The following is a 23,822-nucleotide window of genomic DNA, read 5'->3' as shown; positions in this document are numbered from 1 at the left end:
TCGATATGAAGGTGCAGAGGTTCTTGTGTGTGATGGAAATATGTGTGGAATTCTTTGATAGAAATGCTTTCTATTAAGGTTGCACAGATAAATCTGCAGCACAAAAGAACCGCTACACTGAACTTATGTCGTTTAATCCTTAATGGAACTGCATCAATCGCCTTGGTCCAAGAACCCTATTTCCGAAATGGAACTTTTTACTTAGGGAATTTGCTCAAACCAAACTTTACTGTGTTCAGTGTAATTGGAATGACTAATGCCCGAATAATGCCTCGTGCATGTATATTGATAAACAATTCTTTAAATGCAACACTTATACCCAATCTAACAACAAGAGATATTTGCGTCGTTCAGGTTTCGCTGCCTGATAGGAAATACGTCTACTGTTCAGCATACTCACCATATGAACAATCATCCCCTACGGATGATTTAAAAAATGTCATTTCATTCTGTGAATCACAAAATATACCTCTTGTAATTGGCTGTGATGCCAATGCCCATCATTTTGTATGGGGTAGCTCAGATATCAATCTGAGAGGCTTAAATTTAATGGAATATTTAAGCAGCACTGATTTAGAAATTCTAAATGTAGGAAATAAACCAACTTTTGTTAGGTGTGACAGAGAAGAGGTGATTGACATCACACTTTGTTCTAGAACAATTTCTCAGGAAATTTCAAATTGGCATGTGCCTAACGAAGAATCGATTTCTGATCACAGGTTTATCTATTTTGAACACTCAGGTGAGTTTTTAGAAACAATTACATTCAGAAACCCAAGAACAACTAATTGGGACCTATATTTGGAGCATATTGCTATTAAATTTCATTGATATACACCTGAAATTACTACTCCTTCTGAGTTGGATGAAGTGGTTGCAAAAACCACCGAAATTATCTTAAATTCTTATGAAGAAGCGTGTCCCTTACGAACGTTGAAATTCAACAAAAACAGTACACCATGGTGGAACTCAAATCTCAGTAAATTACGAAAAAACTGCAGACGCTCTTGGAACCGAAGGCGCACGGAAGGTTTTGATGCCTTCAAGTTGGCTCGCAGAGCTTATCGGAAAGCAACAAGAGCTGCCGAACGCTCAAGTTGGCAGAACTACTGCACAAACATTTCAAGCTTGCACGAAGCAAGTAGGTTAAATAAAGTCTTAGCCAAATCAAAAGATTATCAGGTTTCATACCTTAAAACCCCTAGTGGTGATTATACATCAAACGACAAAGAAACATTAAGTTGTCTATTCAATACTCACTTTCCAGGATGTGTTGATCAAGATTCATCGATAGAGCCTGAGTTCTTTTCTGGAAGTCTAGATTCCTTGCATTTTGCTCGGAAAATAGTTACTACAGAATCGATCAAATGGGCAATCGATGGTTTTGCTCAATACAAATCTCCTGGAAGTGACGGTTTATTTCCAGTTTTGCTTCAAAAAGGTTTCGATCATTTCAAACACATATTAAGAAAAATAATGATAAGCAGTTTTGCTCATGGATATATTCCTAAACTTTGGCGGCAGATAGCCGTGAAATTCATCCCTAAAGGGAGACGATCATCATACGACGAAGCCAAAAGCTTTCGTCCTATTAGTCTAAGTTCATTTCTATTAAAAGCACTTGAACGTTTAATTGATCATCATATCAGGCAAGAATGCCTTGTCCAACATCCGCTAAATGCGACACAACATGCATACCAAACAGGAAAATCAACATTAACTCTTCTGCACAACGTAGTACATAATATTGAAAATAGTTTTTCACAGAAAGAATCATGTCTAGGAGCGTTTCTAGACATAGAAGGAGCATTTGATAATGTCTCGTTTACATCAATAATGGATGCGGCACTACTTCATGGAGTGCCTAGTGTTATAACTAACTGGATTAGCGCAATGCTAAGTAACAGGAATCTTCATTCGTCTTTAAGACAGGCTTCAATAACAAAAGTTAGCACACGTGGTTGCCCACAGGGAGGTGTACTATCACCTCTTTTGTGGAACCTAGTTGCAGACGGCTTGTTGAGAAAACTCAATGACCGTGGAATACCAACCTATGGATTCGCAGATGATTATCTTCTGCTGGTAAGAGGTTTGTGCATAAGCACATTATTTGATATAATGCAACAAGCTCTGCGCTCTGTTGAACGATGGTGTTCTCATGTAGAACTTTCAGTTAATCCTCTAAAAACTAATATTGTTTTATTTACTAAAAAACGTATCACCCGCGGGGTGCGCCCTCTGCTGTTTTATGGTTCCGAAATCACCGTGTCTAATCAAGTTAAATATTTGGGTGTCATTCTTGACTCCAAATTAAACTGGTCTGATCACATCGAATTCAGAATCAAAAAAGCATGCATGGCCTTCGGACAATGCCGACGTGCAATCGGAAAAAACTGGGGACTCAAACCTAAACATATTCACTGGATTTATTCCACAATAGTAAGACCAATTCTGGCCTATGGGTGTCTAGTGTGGTGGCAGAAAGGAGAAGTTGCAACAGTTCGGACTAAACTAAATCACCTTCAAAGAATGTGTCTTTTGGGGATGTCCGGATCGTTCACTACAACTCCTACTGCAGCACTAGAGGCTCTGTTTTCTATCAAACCTCTACACTTGTTCCTAAAACAGGAAGCCTTCTCATGTGCTTTTCGTCTACAGGCAGTTGGTCTCTGGCTGTCAGGAAATATCGAAAGATCATCGAGTCATACAAATGTGTGGCCTGAATTAGTTATATTAAACAAGTTTAATCTAGCGCCAAACGATTTAACACTCTCGAGTAGTTTTCCCTACATGGGGTTTAAAGTCAAATTTCCTTCTCCTCAAGAATGGTTATCAGGTTTCGTAGAGGACCAAATGTCCTCTCATATTGTATTCTATACTGACGGTTCATTATCAAACGGCCGTGCAGGTGCAGGAATTTACTGTCACGAGTTGAACATAGAATATGCTCAACCTCTAGGAAAATATTGTACAGTCTTTCAGGCTGAGCTATATGCTATTATGTATGGAGTGCAAATTGCACTTCAAAAGAAGATTATGTTCAGAACAATTTATTTCTGTTCAGATAGCCAAGCAGCTATCAAATCACTCAGTGCTTCCAGTTCTAGATCAAAACTGGTAATCGCATGCCGGAAAGCAATCGAAGAACTTGCTGAAGGCAATGGATTAAACCTTCTATGGGTACCCGGACATAAGGGAATTTTTGGAAACGAATGCGCCGACGAACTCGCTAGAGCTGGGTCGGAAAAGGAATTTTACGGACCAGAGCCGGCTGTCCCAATATCACCATGTTGGTTCAGAAACCAAATTCAAACTTGGTCCTCTAACCAGCATGAACGATACTGGGAAGAGTTGGACACTTGTCGTCAAACTAAATTATTTTTAGAAAAACCATCTCCAATCATATCGAGTTACTTATTAACTTTAAATAAATCTCATTGCAGCATCTTGATCAGAGCACTCTCCGGTCATTGTAAACTCAACTATCACATGCACAACATTCAGCGTGCTGAATCTCCAGTATGTGGTAGTTGTGAATCAGATGTGGAAGATCCCTTCCATCTTATATGTAACTGTCCCTCATTTGCCAGACTACGTTTTCGTACTCTGGGATCTTACGCTTTAAGCGAATCTGAGTTTAAGAAATTAAACTTAAAAAACATTCTATCATTCCTTACCGAATGTAGAAAAGAGCTTTAATGCTAATAATCCCTAGTGGAAAGGCTTTATGCCATCTTAAATAGATTGAATTTATTTCTTCCTTTTATAGGTTTTTCAGGTTTCTCAGGTAAATGATGAAATCTTGGATAAAAAAAAGGCTAGGCACAATTTTCCCGTATGTTTGGATAACGTGCCGCTATTAAGCCTACCCCCATTCTGATACCTGATACCTGGCGGAACGAAAGGCGATCTCTCTTGAGTATTGTCCAACAGAACTGATGCTGGCGGACATCTTGACGAAACCGTTGAACCGTGTCCGTTTGGAACAACTGCGAGCGAAGATTGGACTCCAACCAACATGTGCTGAGGAGGAGTGATGGAGTACATCAAGGTAATCATTTAAATGAACAACACATGTCAGTTGGCGGGTATAAAAGGGGGACAAATTAAGAAATAGAATTATATTGGGATGAATAAACCCATTGGGCTTAAAATCCCGGAAAAAGAAAAAAAAAATAGCATTATTCTAGTTTGTACCGTTCAACAGAACAGTTGCATAGCACCGGCATAGCAGTCCGATAGCACCGGATCGCAATCCAACGTACTAATCTGCCAAGTTCCTTAATAGCATGTTTTCAGAAAAAAAAACAAGGCAACTCACCAGAATTCGGTGGAGATTGGCTAATAGCCTCCTGTTCGGTCCGATTTGCTCCCTCGAATAGAGGTACGTCCTCAGATTGGCCAGGAAAGCCTCGTCGAGCCAGCAGGTCATGCCTTCAAAACGCAAGTCGCCTGCGTGTTATTTTTATTTTTTTCTTTTTTTTTTTTTTTTTTTTTTCCTTTTTTATAGGAATTTAACCCATTAAGGTCATTCTTCCTCGATTCGTACGGTGTTTAACCCATTTGGGTCATTCTTCTCATTCATATTTTGTGATATAGATCTGTTTTGCGGAGGAAGTCCAATATGTTGGTCTCTTCCTGTGGACAGTTCGAAAGCATCTCCCGCATACTAGGCGGAAGGTGGCAAATCTGTCGTATGTGTTGATATTGTGGGCACGTTGTCAGAATATGTTTGATCGTTGTCACCGTGTTGCAGCATGGACAAATGGGGGGGTCGGTTTTAGCAATAAGATGTTCATGGGTGAGGCGAGTGTGACCGATGCGGAGACGAGTGAGGGCCCTTCTTTCGGTCGGATTGGATCTGTCGGTCCATTTGTTTGTGGAGTTTTTTATTTCCCGAAGTTTTGCTTGGTGGTTCGAGTCCCATTTTATGTCCCATGCCTCTTGGAGGGCGTTTTTGATGTGGAGTGAGGCGTCTTGTTGAGGGATGGCTATCGGTGGGGGATCCAATAAGGTAGCTGCTGCGGCGAGTTTGTCCGCTGCTTCATTGCCGGGGATACCAGCGTGTCCCGGTACCCAGCAGAGTGTAATGTGTTTCTCTATTGCTATCTTCGATATTGAGGGAAGCCAGGGGTGTTTGATACTGCCATGTGTCAGTGCTGTGAGCACGCTGGCTGAGTCGCTATATATGACTGTGTTCGGTTCATGTGTCTCGACGGCTTTCAAGATCGCGAAAGCTTCGGAGCTGAACACTGAGCATTGTGTTGGGAGGGGGAGAGTGAGTTGGTTGGTTCGGTGGTATATACCGCTGCCTACCCGACCGGAGTTTGTTTTTGATCCATCTGTGTAGACTTGAGGGAGGTGTTTAAATTTATGTTCAACGAGTTGTTGAAATTGAGATTGGATGAGGTTTGGGGGATCGTTGGTTTTGGTCCGTCGGAGCAAAGTCAGGTTCACCTTTGGAGTCTTGTCGTTCCAGTATCGGATTTTGGGTTCTGGTCGCGGGCAGATTGGTGGTATTTCGTTTCCTGTTATTTCGGAGAGAAGCTGGTTCGTTCTGGTAACCATAAGTGACTCTCTGGAACCACCATTGGCTAGCCATCTAAGTGCTTTGGAGGATAGCTGCTTAGCGATTATGTATCTGAACGGCATTTGGCCACTTTCGGCCATCAGGGAGGGGATAGGGCTGGTGCAGAAGGCTGAGCTTATTATTCGGACACAGCGGTTATACAGAGGTTCCAATTTGTTGATGACTACCTCCATATCGGCTCGACTTAGTAGGCCTATGCCATGTAGAATCGATGGTAGGAACCAGCCATGGAGGAAACGGAAGAGGGAGTCTCTGTGAGCGTAGCTGGTTTTGTTAGCTAGAATTTGCAGAATAGATATTTTGCCTATGGCATTTTTTCATGTTTGGTCCAAGTGATACTTGAAGTTGAGACGGTCATCCAACCATATTCCCAGCAGGCGGGTATGGCGGTTCATTGAGATTGTTTGATTGTTGAGAATAAGTTTGGGGAGCTTGCCAAGTCTTCTTCGGTTTGGGCCGATGTGAATGAGATGGGATTTGCTTGGGGAAAACTGGAAGCCGACCGTAGGGGCCCAGTTTGCTATCTTATCTAGTGCTGTCTGGAGTCTCTTTCTGGTAGTTTTAGAGTAGGCTGAGGATGATATCAGGAGGATGTCATCAGCGTAGACCAGCGTTTGGATGTTGTTCGGGACCTTGTCGAAGATGGAATTGACTGCTACAAGAAATAGGGTTGGCGCTATTACTGAGCCTTGGGGTACACCACCATGGATGGGTCTTGAGTGGGATCGTGTTCCGTTTACAAGCACTTGGATTCTTCTATCTTGGAGAAAATCAGCTATGTAGTTTAGCATTCGGCCACCGATACCCCAGTTATTCAGCTGATTGATGATTGCCATCCTATCTACACGATCGAAAGCCTTAGATAAGTCTAGTGAAAGGCATTCAGTGTGATGATGTTTAAGGGTCGGTGGGTCGAGGGACGATTCTAGCTCCTCGAAATAGTCGTCTGTAGAGCGTCCGGCTCGAAAGGCGAATTGTCGGTTGTCGAGCAGCTGCTCTTTTTCGAGGATGGCGTGCAGTCGGCGATTGACCATTCGTTCAAGAATTTTTCCGACACAGTCAAGTAAGGTTATTGGTCTGTAGTTGTCGATGAGGTGGGGATTTTGTTTAGGTTTTGCGATGGGGATGACCAGTCCCAGTTTCCAACTTTGAGGAAGTTTGCCGTTAGACCATATTTGGTTGTAGATCTGCAGTAGGGTTCCCTTCCCGGCCGCAGACAGGTTTTTGAGTAGAGGATAACCAATTTCGTCGGGACCGGCGGACAGGCCTTTGACCTTTCTGAGTGCACACTCCAGCTCGTCGAGTGCGAAATTTCTGTTGTAGTCTCTCTGGTTATGGGATGAGTTGGTTGGGAAGGGGAGCAATGGAGTATTGGAGGGAGGGGACAAAGATGTAAAGTTATTACAGAAGGCATCGGCTAGGGCAAAGGGATCATTTGTATAGTGTTGGTTTAGGAGAAGGTGAAAGGAGTTTTTGCGATTTTCTCCATTCAGGACTTTTATTTTGTTCCAAAGCACTTTGGCGGAGGTGGTGGGGTGGATTTCTTCGGTAAACTTTTGCCAACAGTTTGATTTGGCTATGCGGACTGCTGCTCTGGCACGAGATCGTGCAGTTTTAAATTCAGTGAGGGCTTGGGCCTTTCTTGGGTCATCGTTGGGGATTCTTCTAAGAGATCTCAGGGCTTTGCGTCTTAGTTTTACGGCTGTACGGACTTCGGGTCCCCACCAGGGGACTGCGGATTTACCTGGGACACCGCTTGTACGCGGAATGTTTTTTGTTCCGGCTTCCATGACGATTTTGGTAAATGATGGGATGCATGTAGGTGGGTAGAGTGCAAGATGTTTATCTACCTCCATTTGGTAGCCGAGCCAGTCGGCTTCATCGTATTTCCAGCGGGGTCTGGTCGCTGATTTCGGTGTAGGGTGTTCGAGCTTGATCATGATGGGGAAGTGGTCGCTGCCGAAGGAGTCTTCGATAACCTGCCAGCTGAATTTCGGACCGAGTTCCCAGGAGGTCATAGTGATGTCGAGGGCGGATGTGTTACCAGTTGCAGGATCGATTCTGGTTGGTTGGCAGTTGTTTAGTATAGTCAGGTTTTTGGTGATTGTCAAATCTTCCAGGTAGGTACCTTTGTTAGTGGTGTGGGTACTGCCCCAGCTGGTTGAGTGGGCATTGAAATCGGCCATGATAATGTAGGGATGGGGAAGTTGGAATAGTAGGTCGTCAATTTTGCTGGTGAATTGGTGGTAGGGTAATTGAGGGGGGATGTAGAGAGATACAACGGTGAGGTCAATCGGGGTGTGCACTCTGGCGCAGACAGCGTTCAAAGTTGTATTTATATTGAGTATTTTGTATGGGGTATTGGCTTTTATGGCCAACCCAGCGCCTTGTCGGGATGATAGGTCGGATGTCGTATGCAAATTATAGCCTTTCAGTATATTTTGTGGGATATTTGAGTTTGTTAAAATGTCTTGAATGGCGAAGATAGTTGGGGAGATGTTCGAGAGCAGGATCTGAATATCTGGCAATCTTTTGACGAGTCCTCTGGTGTTCCATTGGACGGCGTAATTTTGATATTTTTTATGTGTTGGTTTGTTGGACTCGGTAGTATTGTTTGTTTGATTGGTGGTGATGTTTTGTGAACTTGTTTGGATGTCCATTTTTATTTTAGGTATGATGTGGATGCGTAATAGTTGCTTGGTAGTTTGGTTGACTTACCGGTCTGCTGGGGAGGGGTTGATGTTGCGGTTTTACCTTGTTGAGTGGATTCCAGTGGGAGGTCTATGGTTGGAGGAGTTGGATTTTCTGGTTTGCGTTGGCGTTTCTTTTTTTGTCTCTTTTCTGCAGGTTTTCCATTTTTGGGGTCGCTTCCTGTAGGGGAATCTTCGGAGGATGTCTTCCAGAAGCGCTTGGGGGTGTTTTGGATGCTGACTGTGGATATGTCGCTGGTCATGCTGGCGTCACTGTCGGATGTTTCGGGAGATTTTTCTTTTTGCAGTTCCAGTTTTTTTACTTGGTTGGTGAGGGTGGTGATTTGGGCAGTAAGGAAGTCGACCAGCTTGCGGAGGCCGAATATTTCCTTGTCTTTTTCTGCAATTGTTGGATTGGTGGTGGCTTGAATTAGGCGTTGTTGGAGCGATGTTGATTGTTTTTGGCGTTTTCTGTATTCCTTGACGGCTTCGTTGTGAGGGATTCCCAAGTCGGTTCGGATTCTTATTATGTCCTGTTCTTCTTTATAGGCAGGGCAGGAGCGGCTGTTGCTAGGGTGGGCGTCTTGACAGTTGACACAGTTTGGAGGTAGTTCACAGTTGGGGTGGGTTTGTTCTTCGCCACAGTTGAGGCAGGCAGTTTCATTTTTGCAGTGCTTTTTGGTGTGCCCAAGTTTTCCGCACTGCAGGCAAATCATTGGTCGGGAGTAGTAGGGGCGGGTTTGAGCTTGTATAAATCCGAAACGTATGTGGGTGGGTACTGTGGTTCCTCGTAACGTGAGGACAAGAGTGTTGGTGGGTTGGGTTTTTCCATCTACTTTCCTGGTGAATCGATGGACGCCGATTACACCTTGGTTGGCGAGATCTTGTGTTAGTTCCTCGTCAGTGGCTCCTGCGGCTTCGCGGCAGGTGACCACGCACTTGCAGGTGTTGAGCGAAGGGTGAAAATTTATTGTCACGGGAGTTGAGTCGATCAAATTTTTGACTGCTAGCAATTTGTCAACCTGTTTTTGGGATCTAACTTTTAGCAGGTAAGCCTGGCCCTGATCGCATGGATGTCCTCCTATGATTTCTCCGGCGGCGAGTTCGACAGATTTAGAGATGATGAACGGGTATGTTGGAAGTTTGGCAGGAGAATTGGGTTTGAGTAATAGAAATTGGATCGGCCCATGTTCGCCGTTTGGATCCATCCATTCTGGTATCCGTCTTCTGTTAGAGCTGGAGGGTTGAGGGGTTTGCCCCCATGGGGGGGGATTTTCCCCCATAGTAGCTAACTAGCTCTTTATGAGCGAGCTTAACTTTTCGATTTGAGGAGGTGTTAATTCTTGGAATTTTCTAAGTGGGTGTCACAACAGACTGATGTCCGTGATTGAGAAGCACTATTCGTCAGAACTAGTTCAGAGACCACGGTAGAAACACGTCTGATCGCGACGGCGATTCGGTTTGAACTGTTTTATTTTTTTCCGTTCGCATTTACACTGGAGCAAATCGGGTTTTCAATTTTGCATGAAGTTTTAGTTGACCGAGGGGTGCAACAATTTAAAGTGCTCTTTGTTATACGAAAGGACTTGATAAGACAAACTTCACTACACTTCCAACGAGTTTTGAAACGTCTTCGACCGATAGATGTCGGTGCAAACGGCGATATTCAGAAAATCACTAAAAAGGGTAGGTACCTATGTAGTTGTTCTACATGGAGTTATTACTGAAAGAATGACAATGATATTTGGAACGTTCGGATTAGTAACTTGGGCTGCTCGAAATGTAACTTTTGTATTTAAATATATTTATCGGTAGTATAGGTTTTAGTTTTCCAATCCTTCCGAGCTACTCAGTAAGACAAAAATGTTACCCAGAAAACTGTATATTGCACGTCCGTCGTGATTGTAACGGACGGTAAACTTTTGGACTACGTAACATAGTTAGCAAGGGAGCTATACAATTTGAATCTATTTTTTACAAATGCATTTACACTGAAAGCTAATAACCGAATGAACAAAATAAATCAAAAGAGAGGAACAAAACGACTAACTAACCAATAAATTGCATCGAACTGTCCATTTCACTATCTAATGACTTGGTTTGCTAATAAATCCGATTAACTGATATTATCTAAAGTACGGTTACTGCTTTTCGTTATCCTTTTTTTATTTTCAGGAACACAGGTTTGCCACAATTTCGAAAGAATTTCCTTTGTTTCCGAACTCAAAACTAATCCCGATCATCTGTAAATTTTAACCTATTTTACTAAGTGGTTCATGGTTTAAAAACATAATCTTAACAACGACTGGTCGTGAGAAGGTACTTGTGAGGATCGGGGTGAATTCTTGTTGAGAATAGATTTTCCCAAACAAACGAAATTCAGGAATCGGTTATAACGTACCGGGTTCTACTTTTCGTACAGTGTCAAACTTTTACCATAGATGGGAAAACTTTTTCACTGATGGATGTCGAGTTGGTTTTGGGGAAATCGTTCGTTTGCATGTTCGATAGATGGCGAAAGGTAATTCGATCTGTATTTGTTAGTTCACTTTCGATTCAATCGACGGTTGTTGGTTATCCGATCGGGACAATTTAGAAGAAAACGAAGAGAAAAAATGCACCTTACCTACTTATCATGGACACACCTAAAAACACTCACAGGGCAATCGGCTAAAACGATGCGCTAGGTTTGGAAATTTCAACTCTCTAAGTGTCGGACTTTTTGCCTAATATCCAATTGATGAGGACTGACGAAGCACTTGGCTGTTGCTGGGCCGTATCGGTTGGTGTTGCTGAAAAGAAAAAGGCTTGGTTAATAATCATTCCATTTCAATACATCTTACAACTAGGTTTAGGATACTTACCAACATTGGCCCCGGTGATCTTGGCGGCGGCCTCCAGTGGCATGTTCGCCAAATCACGCTGTATCAGCGTCAACTGTCGGTGCCGTTCTTCCCGTTCCTCCTGCAGCCGCTTGTCCTTGGCATGGCCGATGGAATGCAATTCACTCAGCTTGGTCGTCAGCTCCTCGGGAACTTCGGCGGCCACATTGCTCGCCGTGATGCCCGATTCCTGGACGATTTGCTGTAACGATTTCTCCGGAGTCGTCGTTTTGGAAATGTCACTCGAATCGCCGGATACTTCTAAAATAATATAGAAATTTCAGATTTACAGTTTTCTTAAGAATCAAATTTTAAGACGACATGTTCGGCAAGTTTAAACTGTAAATTGATTTTTTGACGCTTTGCTTTGTAAGTCACGTGACGTGACTTGCTAAATTTCACTTCGTCGTTCTGACTCCAGGAAACCTTCAGGAAAGAAACGTAAGCTCAGACGAACTACAAAAACCGATCGGAACTCACCCGAGCTGAAATTTCTAAGCTGAAGCGGTTACTGGAGTTAGTATTAGGAAGTGAAACTTGGCAAGTCATATCACGTGACTTACCGAATAAACTCAACTGAATCAGAATTCTTATGTAAAGAAAGCCTGAAGGTTTGAGATTGTCTAAAACGCTTCTTTTAAGTATCAGTGAACTTACCTGCGATGTTAGTGGTGAGCTTGCGCTTGAACTCTTCCTGCTGTCGGAGTGCGTTAGATAAGCGTAGCTGCAAGGCGTCTCGCTCTTCCAGTAGATTTCGGAGTTCCAGCTCCAGCTCCTCGCAGCGCATGTCCCGCTGATAGATCATGTAGAGCGCAAGCTCTAACTCGGAACGAGGAACTTTGTCACCGTTATCCACCGGAGGATTGGTGCTAACGGTGGTGAGAGATCGTGGTTCGCTGGTCACCATATTGCTGGCATGTCTAACGGCAAACGGATCAACCTGGGCTGCTAACCGAGCGTACTCGGCACTCCGGATGGCGAGCTGCTCTTTGAGGGTAACTATTTCTAGTTCTTGATTCTCCAGTGCTTCCTTCATGCTCTGGACCATGGCGGAATCGACGGCCATCGGTGTTGGTCTTTCGTTATCCGATGGAGCTTCAGATTTAGTTTCATCATTCAGCCGAGCGATTTCCTCTCGGAGACTTTTTTCAATAATAGAAAACTCTGCCTCTATCGAATCGACGTGCTGCTTCCAACTCTCCGCCACCTGAGCTCCTCTTTCTTCCACAACATGTGACCAGTGCGCGTCTCGCTGCTCAAGAGTGATGCGATAGTTTGCTTCCAGATCAGCCCGTTCCTTTGCATGCTGTTGGAGTTGTCTTCGAAGTTCATCTGCATCGCCGGATATCGCTCCACCGCTTTGTTGTTTTATCGATTCTAGTGAACTTTTCAGAGCTTCGATTTCGATATTCTTGGCATCTAGTTCAAACACCGTATTTTTCATACGGTCCTCGAATTCCAAACTACGCAAAACTTGATCGTTCAACACCTGGAGTTCTTGCTCCATTTGAAGTTTCTCCTCCATGAGATCTTTATTCGAACGTTCAAGTTCAGCTATTCTGGTGGAAGTTTGCTTATCTTCTGGTCTACCGACTGCCAGTTCTTTGGTAATCTGCAGCGTTAGATTACTCTGCAGTTCCTGTTGGTCTGACTCCAATTGCAGAACCCTCGCTTTCAAAGAACCAATTTCTTGATTTTTAACCAGAATTTCCTGTACTAACGATTCGGTCTGATCTTCAGCGATCTGTTGTTGTATCCGTTCATTCAAGTGAACGATCTCGGCTTCCTTGTACTGTACTTGAGCACTCAACTGTTGCAGTTGCTCCTGTAATTTATTCTCCTCCTCCGAACTGTGGAAAATACTTTCGTTACGCATCCGCTCAATTTGATCCGTAAGATCGCTGTTTTTGGCCATTAGATCGCGTAGCTGTTCGCTCAGCTGAATAGTTTCCTGCGATTTCTGTTGGTTCAACGTTTCCAGGCTAGATTTAATCGTACGCGAATCCTGCGAAAGAATATCGATTTTCTCGATCAAATCCCGTATTTCGGCGTCCTTTTGCTGTACTCGTTTCTCCAGAATTTCTACGTTTGCCTTCTCCTCATCCAGCAAAGCTTGGAGTTCTTCGTGATCGACTCGCAGATCTTGCAACTCTCGCTCCAGTTCCGCAACTCGACCGGTATCAGCCGAAGCAGACGTTGAAAGTGTTTCACTAGGCTTGGGAGTTTTATGGCCACTGTCATCGCCCCAATCTTCTAGCTGTTCAATTTTTCTATTTAATTCCTTAATTTTCGCAAGCTGGATTTCGATTTGTTGATCCTGACGATCCTTCATTTCCGTAAAACGATCGTTAGCAGCAGTGAGAACATCAATCCGCTTCAAGAGGGAATCTTTTTCAACGCCATCTTTCTCCCTTTCCGCTTGTAGTTCTGCCAACTTCCCTTCAAGCGATTTGATTTGTGTGTTCAACTCTTCCTGTATGGCCAAATCTAGTTCATTGGTCTCCATGGAAGCTGATCGTCGTTCCAAATTTTCACTTTTTGCTTTGTATTCTTTTACTTTCTTCAGCAATTTACCGGATTTTACCTTCAAGTCAGTGATGTCTTGCTGGAGTCGCTCTTTCTCCATCTCCAGTTGACGAATGTAATCGTCTTTTTCGCTGATCCTTCGCTCTAGAACGGTACTACTGGTTTGTTGGTGTTTCTCTTCTAGCAAAGCTTCTTCTCCTCCCCAGCAGTCTTCTTCATCCAACCGCAGCTCGAAAGCTTTCTTCGGCTGGATAATATCTTCGAAGACAGCTTCTTGCTGCCCTTGTTGAGGCGGTGCATCGAAGAACGAGGATACCGTTTTTAAAGATTGTTGTTGCTGATTTTCATTCATCTTTTCTTCCAGATCAGCTAATTTGGTCTCCTTTTCGGTTAAAGTTTGACAGAGTCGCTTAATTTTGTCAGATTTCTCATCCATCTCTTGCAGCAACGACGAATTCTGAGCTTTGAGAATATCAATTTCATCTGTAAGCTGAAGCATAGCATCTCGATTTTGCTCTAGCTGTTCGCCTTGTTGTCTTAAATTATCTTCCAACTGCTTCTGCTGCTCGTGGTGCTCATTTTGCAGAGAAACAATTTCGTTCTGTTTTTGCTCTAACATGGCTTTAAGTTGCATATGTTGCTGACTCAAGTCCTCAAACAGATTAAGCTGTTTACGATGCTCATTATGCAAACCCTCCATTTCATGCTGTTTTTGCTCTTCCATTTCCTTGAGCTCTGTCTGCTGCAGACCCAATTTCTGCTGTAGTGCGAAAGTGGCTTGGTTGTGTTCCAGCTGCAGTTGTTGGATCTGCTGCTCGAGTTCCGCAATTAACGTCTCTCTCGATTGATACTGGTTCCTTAATTCCATTTCACTTTTCCTCAAAATCTCCAGTTCTTTATTGTGCTCGGTAGCCATCTTAAGGTCTTGTTTAAGTTGTTCAGCCATTGCAGTCAGTTCTTCGATTTGCTTACTTTGCAGCTCATTTTGTAATTTCAGCTCATGACTTTCTCCCGTAGCAGTACCATCATCAACGCGGAATGGTGCGGCGTGGTGTGTAGAAGTAACGGCAGATGAAAACATGTGTTCTTCGACGGCCTGCCCACTTTCCTGGTCATGGTCTTCCGAAGCGCTCGGAGTGCAGAGATAAGCTTTTTTGGGAACAACAATCTCTTCAAAAACGGCTGCTCCAGCGTCCGCCCCAGATGTAAAGAAGGAAGCAACTGAAGGAACCAACTTCTCTTCCAGCTGGCTTGATTTCAACTGCTCTTCTTGAAGTTTAACAGCAACGTCCTTCAGTTTTGTATTTTTCTCCTCTAGCTCGTAAATAAGTGAAGCGTTTTGTGATCGTATTATCTCAATTTCGTCCCTGAGCTGGTGGAATTCGTCATCTCGATCAGTCATGGCCTGGATTTTCGAGCGAAGTTCTTCGATTTCCTTGAGGGCTTCTTGATGCTTCAACTTTAACTGTTCCAACTCGTCGTCGCCCGTTGGATTTGTTTGTGCTATTGCTGAAAGAGGATCTTGAATTTGCTGAGTCAAAATAGGTTCCTCCCAACCTTGACCACCAAAACTCTCAGTCGTCGGTGATGCGTCGAAAAGAGAAATCGAAGTCGATTGTTCAGCTCCAAAGAACTGAGCTGGACTGAAGGTAGCGACGCTTTGAGGATGGCTAACTTTGGAAAATTGTTGACTTGCGTTTTGCAGTTCAGCGCTTTTCTGAAGCAGAGCAGTTTCAAGGGCTTCAGTTTTTTCTAAGTTCGCTTGCAACAATTGTATCTGTCTCTTCAACTGTTCGCAATTTTCCGTCAGCAGATCTCTCTCGATTTGAATTTCTTGAATGCGAGAATCTTTCAACAGACCATCCTTTTCCAAATCACTGATTTTCTCCTGGTAAGCAGCAACTGAAGACTGAGATAGATTCGATTGAAGACTAGAGAAAGGATCAGTTAAATCCAAGCTATTTGCCGTCATTTGAAGCTGCAAGTTTCTTTGTTGCAGTTGAACCACTTCGGATTCTTTTTGCTCTAACAAATCACGGAGCTTGATCATTTCATTCTGCACATAAACCTGATCGTCGGTTTGATTTTGGCTCAACTGTGTACGGATTGCTTCCATGTCGGCGATCTGCTGTCGCAAAGCGTTCACCTCGCACTGATGATTGTGAGCCAGTGTTTCACATTGTCCACGAAGGTTTTCCAACTCAGTTTGGTCCTGAACAATCTGCATACGCAGCTCCTGCAGCTCGTTACTATCTTGACCAAGACTTTCGTTTTGCATCTTCAACCAGGTGACTTCCTTGTCCAAATCGGATCGCATTTGTTCCAACGAATTGACCGACTCCTGCAATCGAACGACTTCATCCTGCAAGTCCGTGTTACTATCGCGAGATCGCTCCAGCTGTTCCTGCAACTGTTTACGCTCGTTTTCAATCTTTGTTAGCTGATTGGACAGTTCCACTTCCAGTTGATCCATTTCAGAATCTTTTTCGGCTAAGTTAGCAGAGCTTTCGGCAGCCGCTTGTCTCAGTTCGATCTGGAGGGCGCTGACCTGTTGACTGAGCCCGTAGTTATCGTTTTCTAACTCGGCGGCGCGTTTCGAAGCTTCTTCTCCTGCTTTCAACAACTCTTCCAAGCGACCTATCTTCAACTGTAATTGATCGCGTTCATCTTCAGCATGTCTCAGTTTAGACTCGATATCCATCAGTTCGTCTTCTTTTTCCTTCAGCTTTCTTTCGATAACTTCATCGTGCTGAGATAGATTCACTAAACGTTGCATAAGCTCATCTTCATGTTGAGTAAACTCTTGAGTTTTTTCCTCCAATGTCTGACCGAGAAGCTTCTTCTGACGCTCCAGAGAGTTTCTTCTCTCTTCAACCAAAGAAATGCCTTTTTCCAATTTCAAAATCTTCTCTTTCAAATTGCGATTTTCTTCCTCGGCAATATCCAAATCCACTTCCAATTTACGAGTTTTCTCTGACGCTTGATTCAGCTCCAACTGCGTTTGCTTGCCCTTTTCAACTTCGGTCTTCAACGTCACATTCATTTCCTCCTTTTCTCCTTTCAAACGGCCTAACAGTAGAGTCTGATTGTGGAAATCTTCGAACTTGCTCTGGGACATCTTCAACTCATCCTCCAGGTAAGCGGTTTTCCGCTCGTGTTCCTGTAGCCGTTGAATTTCTTTATTCTTCTCCTTGATGATTGCCTTGCACTTTTCGATTTTGACGTTTCTGGAGTTGGACTCCTCCTGAGTGGAGTGCAACTCTTTAGCTTGTCCCTCGAGTGTTGCTTCCAGTTTCTGAAGTTGTTCTTCTTGTTCGGAGATCTTTGCTTCATTGAGCTTCGCTTTTTCAAGCAGACTATCGACTGTGTGTTGGATGGTTTGCTTTTCCGATTCGAGAGTATATTTTTGTTGGAGGAGTTTGTGCAGCTCGTTATTCAGGTGATGCAACTTCTGCGATAGCTGTTCGTTTTCTTCCTTCAAATCGTCGAATGATTCGTTGGATGTAACAACGGTGGCTTGAGCTTGTTTAAGCGCCTCTATTTCGTTCTGGTAGCCGGTTATCTTTTCTTCCAATTCCTGGCAGTGTGCGGTTCGCTTTTTGATGTTCGCGGCAAACTTCTTCAGCTTCTCAAGTTGCTCCCGGTTTTTATCTTCCAAATCTTTGTTTTGCTGTTCCAGATGCTTGATGCGTGTCTCGTCTGGTGGCGGGATAGGTTGGGCTAAGGCAGCATTCAATTGATGCTGTAACTCCTCCATGGATTTTTGACCTGTGGCTAACTTTTGGTGAAGCATGTCTATTTCGTCTTTTTTCGAATCCAACATCTCTTGCAGATACTGAACTTCGTCATCTTTTTCAATAATTTTATTGGCATTCTCTTCCATTGTTTTGTAAAGTTCAATGATTTGGCTATTCAAGGTTTCGATGGTTTCTTGTTTGTGTGCTATTTCCTTATTTTGGTCATCCACAATAGATTGCAATTTGTCCAATTGGTTGTTCATATTTTCCGAATATTTTTCGGCACTTTCATTGGCACGGGCATTAAGTTCATCTAACTCTGCCTTCATTTTACGAGTTTGATTCTCGTAGTCCTGAATTTCCTTCAACTTGGCAGTTATTTCGTGTTCATGTTCCTGATAAGTATCAATCAGTTGTTGCTTTTGCTCAGCAACTAGTTCCTTGAGGATTTCGATTTCCTTGCTGGCGGCATGCAGTTTTGTTTGAATGTCATCAACTTCGTTCGCTTTTCGCAATCCCAAAGCTTCGAGTTCCTTCTTCAACTCTCGTATTTCATCGTTGCGGCTGTTGAGTTCTACCTTCAGCAGTTCTGGTTCATCGTCAGATGATTTTTCAGCAGCTTCCCTGGCAGCCTCCAGTTCACGTCGCAGCTCTTCCAGCTCGTCTCTTCTGTCACACAGTTCTTGTTTGAGCTCGTCAATGCACTCAACCTTCTCAATTTGAGCGTGGGTCATTTCCATGATCTGCGCCTTAAGAACATCGATTTCCGGATTGGGTTTTGCAGCTGTACTCTCGTCGGCAACTTTAAGTTTCAGCGTCTCTATTTCCGCTGCCATTGATTCGAATTGTTCCAACCTGTTGAAGTATTCGATCAACAATTCGCTCGCCAACTTCTGCAAGTTTTTGGCATCGGATGACAATTTTTTACTTATTTGTAACTTTTTATTTTTGTCCTTATTCTTGTTGTAGTTGTTCACCTCATTGTCTACCGATCGCAGTGCTTGCTCAAAGGAATCTCTATCGATCGTTGGGCCACCTGAAGTCTTCGCCGGGGAACTATGGCTAGAGCTCGCACCGCTAACCACATCGCTTTCGAGTTTGTCCTTCAACACCTGAGCTGCTTCTAGCTCCTTCAGTAGGTGATCTCTTTCTCCTTCTGCCTTCGTTAAGTCCGATTTCAATTTCGCTTCTATCTCCTCGGATGCGCTGTACTTTTCTAGCATGGTCTGACGTTCGGCTCGCAGCTCTTCCAACTCCACCGAGTAGCGCTGATTCTCCACGGTCAGAGCCTCGAGTTTGTCGAGAACTTCGCGCCGTTCCGCCGTGAACAGTTCGATCTTGTGCATCAGTTCACTGCTCTCCTCGCGCAGCTTCACCAAGCTGGAGTTGAGATCCTCGTCGTCCCGGTCAGCTTTGTCATCATCCATCTCTGAGCAATGTTCGGCTAAGCTGGAGGACTGTGGCAGCATTTCTTGGCGGTGTAATCTGTTGATGGATTGATTTGTTGTTAAGTTTTTGTTAAAAAAGAAACTCTTACAAAAATTAACAAGATTTCTAAATGTCTTAAGAAATTTTGGGATGATGTGATGTTTCGATATATTGGACACCTATGGAAGCAGTAGACTAGATCATGTGCGTCATTTCTACGTGATAAAAGTACAGCATAAGCAAGTCTATGAGTCTCAAAAACCTTTGTCTCGTCCAGACATTTCTGCTGAAGAATCGAATAATTAACGCTGTTTATATTTTTTTTTAAATATGTGGTAATCTTGTAACAAGTTTTCTATGTTAAGATTTTCTTTAAAGTACCTAATCGAAGTTCTCTGATGCTGACAAAAATTTTAAGCTTACATAATTTTTCAAAATAAGACTGAAGTACTTCCAAATTCGGTTGTGTCCGATTTACCAAAGACCCTTCACCCACAAATCAAATACCCGTCCAGTTGGGTTTGTCGCTTTAGGAAGGTTAACACAGTGTATTGAACAATTCTTAACGAATAACTTATGACGAAAAGCGGGTTTGGAATGAGAGCAGTTTTACGAAAATGATACGGATTGGTTTTGGTAAAGGAGGAAAAAACGCACACGGGATGATGTTGTGGATGCAAAAATACCTGTATTGGAATCGATTCATGGACTGTGAAATATGTGCTCAACGGCTTTCTGAACGAACAATGTTGGTGATGATGAAACTGGGATGGATGTGTGTGGTTTGGATTTGAAATAGGTTAGGGGTAGCTCGGGGGATCGTTTATTGTGGATACTACTACAATATTAGCTACGAAATGGATTTGCATATAATATTCTGAAAATATCGACTGTCAAACAAAGTTAATGTTTAAATGAAAAATGTTACTTTTGCAGTTTTAAATTTTAGAAAAAACATACCTATCTGCTTCATCTTCTCCACTGTCCTTCTCCTCGCCATCGGTCGACGTTGATGTCTTGGCTCGTCCCAGCTCGTAGCATTCGATTTCCTGCTTCTCCTTTGCCGTGAGACCTTCCACAATTTCAATCGACTCCGCTGAGCTTACCTTTTCCAAACTTAATTTTTCAATTTTCTCCAGTAGCTCCATATTTTCCACCATGTAACGGTCTAGCTTCTGCTGCAGCTCGCTCTTCTCCTCCTCCAGACGCTGAAGCTGGGCACTTATGGTCTCTTTGTCGGCCAAACAACGTTCCAATTTCTCTTCGAACTCGATCGACGACATCTGACAAGAGATGCTACCGGACTGTTCGGATTGATCCATCTCCTTGACATGATCCCGCATGCTTTCCAACTCCTGCTTGGTGCTGCTAAGATCTTCACAAATGTCCAGCTTCTGCTCCTCGAGCAGTTGAATTGCGGTCGTTTGGTTGTGGCAGGTCGTTTCAAGGATTTTGATACGTTTTTCAAGTTCCGAATCGGGTAGGGAGCCGTCATAGTTGACCAGGTGCAGTTGCAGATTGCCTTTTTCCTCTTCAACTTCGGCCAAACGTTGGTGCAGCGATTGAACTTCCTCGGTGAGGCGAACCACTTCTTCGTGGACCCCGGATGTTTTCTTGAAGGAGTCGACCTGCTTTTGGAGCTGCTTGATCTTGAGTTTTGATTTTATCATACTTTTGTTGGCTTCGTCCAGTTGTTGCTTCAGTTTGGAAGTTTCCACTTCGGCCTCCTCTTCGGCCGATTTGGGGAAAAGAGGCTTGGGACCGGCGTTTTTAAGTTTTTCTTGAAGGACTGAAAAGTTGGCGTTCAGAACGTTTAACTCGACGGTTTTCTCCTGAAGATTTTCTTGCAGCTCGGCGTGCTGTTGCTGGAATGATTCGATCTGCTCTTTTTGTGCTTCGATGGTTGCCTCCAATGAGCGAATTTTCTCTAGCAAGTCATTCTCCGGGATATTTTTTTTGCTAAGGTCTTCTTCCAGCTCTTGAATTCGATCTAAAAGTTCTCGATATTTCTCGTCATTTTCTCCGAATTTAGCCTGTTCAGCTTCGGCATCTGTTATGAACTCATACTTTTGATTTTCCAGTTCGGTGATACGATGCTGCAGACTTTGATTTAGTTTGTTCAGCTCACCTATTTTGGTACTGAAATCTTGAACATCTTCTAGCTTTTGCTTCAGCGAGGCATTTTCCACGGTGAGGTCGTAACGTGCCGTTTCTAAAATATTGTTCATTTCTTCTAAATTTGAGACTTTGCTATTTTTCTCGTTCAGTTCCAATTGCAGTCTGTCGATTTCGTCCTTCATGCTTGATTCAGCTTGAACAAAATTTGACTGCATTTTGAACATTTCCTGTTTGGTGTCCTCCAGCAGATCGACGGTGTTTTTGCCCTTCATTGTCAGATGTTCCGTCATCGATGAAACTGCTTGGGTCCGTGCTTCAATTAGGCATTCCTTCTCCTTGAGCGCTTCTTCTAGATCGGCAATTTTGCGTTCCAGCTGCTGAACAGTTTCATCCTTTGTCGAAATGTTTTCCTTGTTTGCTAAATCCTTTTCCAAAACTTTTACTCGACCCTCAAGATAATTCAGACGTTCAACATCAAAGTTCGAAACGCCACCCAGACTGGTTCCAACGAGCTGGGTGAGATCCGAAGTGGATTTGTTGAACTCGAACCGACCCATCTTAAAAGGTGTCAAAAGAGTCAAGTCCCCAGTGGAACGCCCTAGCTCAACCGATCGTTCCAGAGTCTGTTGGGTGCTTTCCAGCTTATGTTTTAACTCTATGACCCGTTCCTCCATTTCACGTTTATGACTCTCGCGTTCGGCCATCTTCAGCCGGTTCTGTTCCATCTGCTGACGCAGGAGATTTATTTTTTCCGTACCTGGTGTTTCGGAACGGGCTCGACCGGTGACCGGCATCACCGGTAGCGACATGTGCTGCTGTTCTTCGTAATCCACGCCGCTGATGTTGAAGCTGGCGTCCTGACCGGAGTCTTCTTCCTGGATTCGGGAGCCCATCAGTTCGCTCGACGGGACCTCCGAGCTTCCAGCTCTGCTCAGCCGAGATCTGGTAGCCTTCGTTTTGTATTGAGTCAAGCGCTGGGCAATGTTCTTGACCCGCTCTTGGGCCGAGGCCGTTTTCTTGCCCTGTGCAGACTCCGTTTGGCGAACCATTTCCCGCAGCGCCGTTATCTTAGCCTGAAATTTAAAAACTGGCATCAGTTAAGAAAGTTAAAACGATTTTGCTGAAATTAATTGCCTGCTGCTGGGTAAAATTTTCCTGCAGCATGGTCAGATCCGGCGTGCTACTAGAGCCGGAAACTGGCGGCGGCTGCTGGCCACCTCCCGGGTCGTAACCAGACATCGCTCCTGATTCTCGTCGTCTTGATAGTCACACAAATGTTTCGGTATCTAATACACAAATTAACGAAGACTAAAATAAATAACAATTTAATCGAAGAAAGGAATTGTCCCCGTTCCAATCTTTCACAATCCAAGTTGCATATTCCTGAAAAAAAAACGAAGATAATTATATAGAAATGAGGGGAAAAATGTCAAGCAAAGTGGCTTAGTGAAGTTTAACTAAAGAAAATAAAATATTTTCATTTCCATTATTCAGACACAAGGTCAAGACCAACCACATCGAGATGCACTTCCCGTCCTTGAGCAGGAGTTGTTTGCAAAACTACAGACCTATACCCGCTGCTCAAGGACGGATTTTTCGGTGGATGGAATTTTCCGCATGACTGCACCTTTCTCGAATATAAGCAGTCGAAGGCAGCTTTCCATAGGTGATTGAAAAATCCACGGCTTGTTTTCGCTTTTTTGTGCTGCAATTTGGAAATCGTCTCTCGTGACGTGACGTCAACCATGACACTCAATCAAATCGAACAGGGAAGGCTCGAAAGCCGAGCTGGAAATTTCTGTTTTTTACCCTTTGAAAACTTTTCTTGTGCTAAAACTCCAAGCTCCTCCAATTCACCACACCAAGAGCTACATTTTGAACATAATTTCGTCTCGAAATACTCACGTTCTAGGATGAATATTTGCTATTTTCCCAGCAGAACGAACCGAACAAACACAGAATTACACATCATCACTTTGCTTCTTCGGCCATGATCGTCATCAACTCAGTTGGTGCGGCAATGATTATTTCGTGAAAGTGAAATAGCAACGCATTGTGTTACTTTTACTCTTCAGTGAGTAACTGGATTTTATATTATTGTCTTGATTTTATATACAAATTGGAAGTGGAATGCGTATGATATCAGCCAATAAAAATGATTTTAAGAATAATTAATTTCGCATCATTTCGAAATTACGAAAAAGACTTCGAGAGTTGAACTTACTGGTTGGAAGATTCAATGCGTAAATATTTTTTATTGAGTTAGCGCAAATAAAAAAAAGAGTTTTTTTTCGATTCGTGTAAGAAAGGGTTGCCATCATCGTTTGTTTTGATTTGTTTTTGGAATTGGACAATCATATGTTTTGACATGAGCGTCAGAATAAAGTGGGGCCGATTCCGAACGAGGGACTTCCTTTTTAACAATTTTTTCGTTATGATATCTTAAGCCTAGTCCACACTCGGCAACTTGAACTGCGATTCCGGTTGCTGAGACTTGTTTATGTTTACATCTTGGTTGCTGAAGGTCTCCCATATCTGTCGGGAGACTTGAGACGAGACAGCATCAAATGTAAACAAAAACAAAGTCTGAGCAACCGAAATCGCAGTCCGAGTTGCCTGTGTGGACTAGGCTTTATATAAACACGCAGAAAACGTATGAAACAGAATTGAGTTTTTTATCTGCAATCGATTGATAAACATGTAATTTAAACTTGGTTTCGTTTGATCAATAAAATTGCTAAATTTTACAAAATGGTTTGAACTTAAGATGTATGATGACATTCTCATTTCCGACTGCAATTTGGTATTGCGAAATTTTGATTGCACTGGATTGGCGTGAATCTGAATTCTG

At 43.3% G+C, this 23,822-nt stretch overlaps 2 protein-coding genes across 2 annotated transcripts; both read right to left on the bottom strand.

The window, feature by feature from the left end:
* Window positions 1-8,252: 8,252 nt before the first annotated feature.
* LOC129760499 (uncharacterized) lies at window positions 8,253-9,488 on the bottom strand. Its single transcript, XM_055758150.1, has one exon. The coding sequence runs from the start codon at window positions 9,486-9,488 to the stop codon at window positions 8,253-8,255; it is 1,236 nt and encodes a 411-aa protein (XP_055614125.1).
* Window positions 9,489-10,063: 575 nt separating this feature from the next.
* Window positions 10,064-22,977, bottom strand: LOC129738496 (protein lava lamp). Its single transcript, XM_055729747.1, has 6 exons — window positions 22,877-22,977; window positions 22,106-22,354; window positions 19,814-22,044; window positions 11,820-18,910; window positions 11,145-11,423; window positions 10,064-11,072 (listed from the first exon to the last, which is right to left on the bottom strand). The coding sequence occupies exons 2-6, from the start codon at window positions 22,208-22,210 to the stop codon at window positions 10,987-10,989; spliced, it is 9,792 nt and encodes a 3,263-aa protein (XP_055585722.1). The 5' UTR covers window positions 22,211-22,354; window positions 22,877-22,977; the 3' UTR covers window positions 10,064-10,986.
* Between the last annotated feature and the right edge of the window lie 845 nt (window positions 22,978-23,822).

Source organism: Uranotaenia lowii, chromosome 1 (genome assembly GCF_029784155.1).
Source record: "Uranotaenia lowii strain MFRU-FL chromosome 1, ASM2978415v1, whole genome shotgun sequence".
Taxonomy (NCBI): domain Eukaryota; kingdom Metazoa; phylum Arthropoda; class Insecta; order Diptera; family Culicidae; genus Uranotaenia; species Uranotaenia lowii.
Note: the sequence above shows the minus strand (reverse complement) of the source record. Positions and strands in the feature narration are given on the sequence as shown.

Excerpts from the sequence above, each read along its gene's own strand:
- LOC129760499 (XM_055758150.1), bottom strand. The coding sequence starts at position 9,488 with ATGGATCCAAACGGCGAACATGGGCCGATCCAATTTCTATTACTCAAA.
- LOC129738496 (XM_055729747.1), bottom strand. The coding sequence starts at position 22,210 with ATGTCTGGTTACGACCCGGGAGGTGGCCAGCAGCCGCCGCCAGTTTCC. Across the intron at positions 11,424-11,819 it reads GCTCACCACTAACATCGCAG|AAGTATCCGGCGATTCGAGT; the intron begins GTAAGTTCACTG and ends ATATTATTTTAG. Across the intron at positions 11,073-11,144 it reads GATCACCGGGGCCAATGTTG|CAACACCAACCGATACGGCC; the intron begins GTAAGTATCCTA and ends TTTTCTTTTCAG.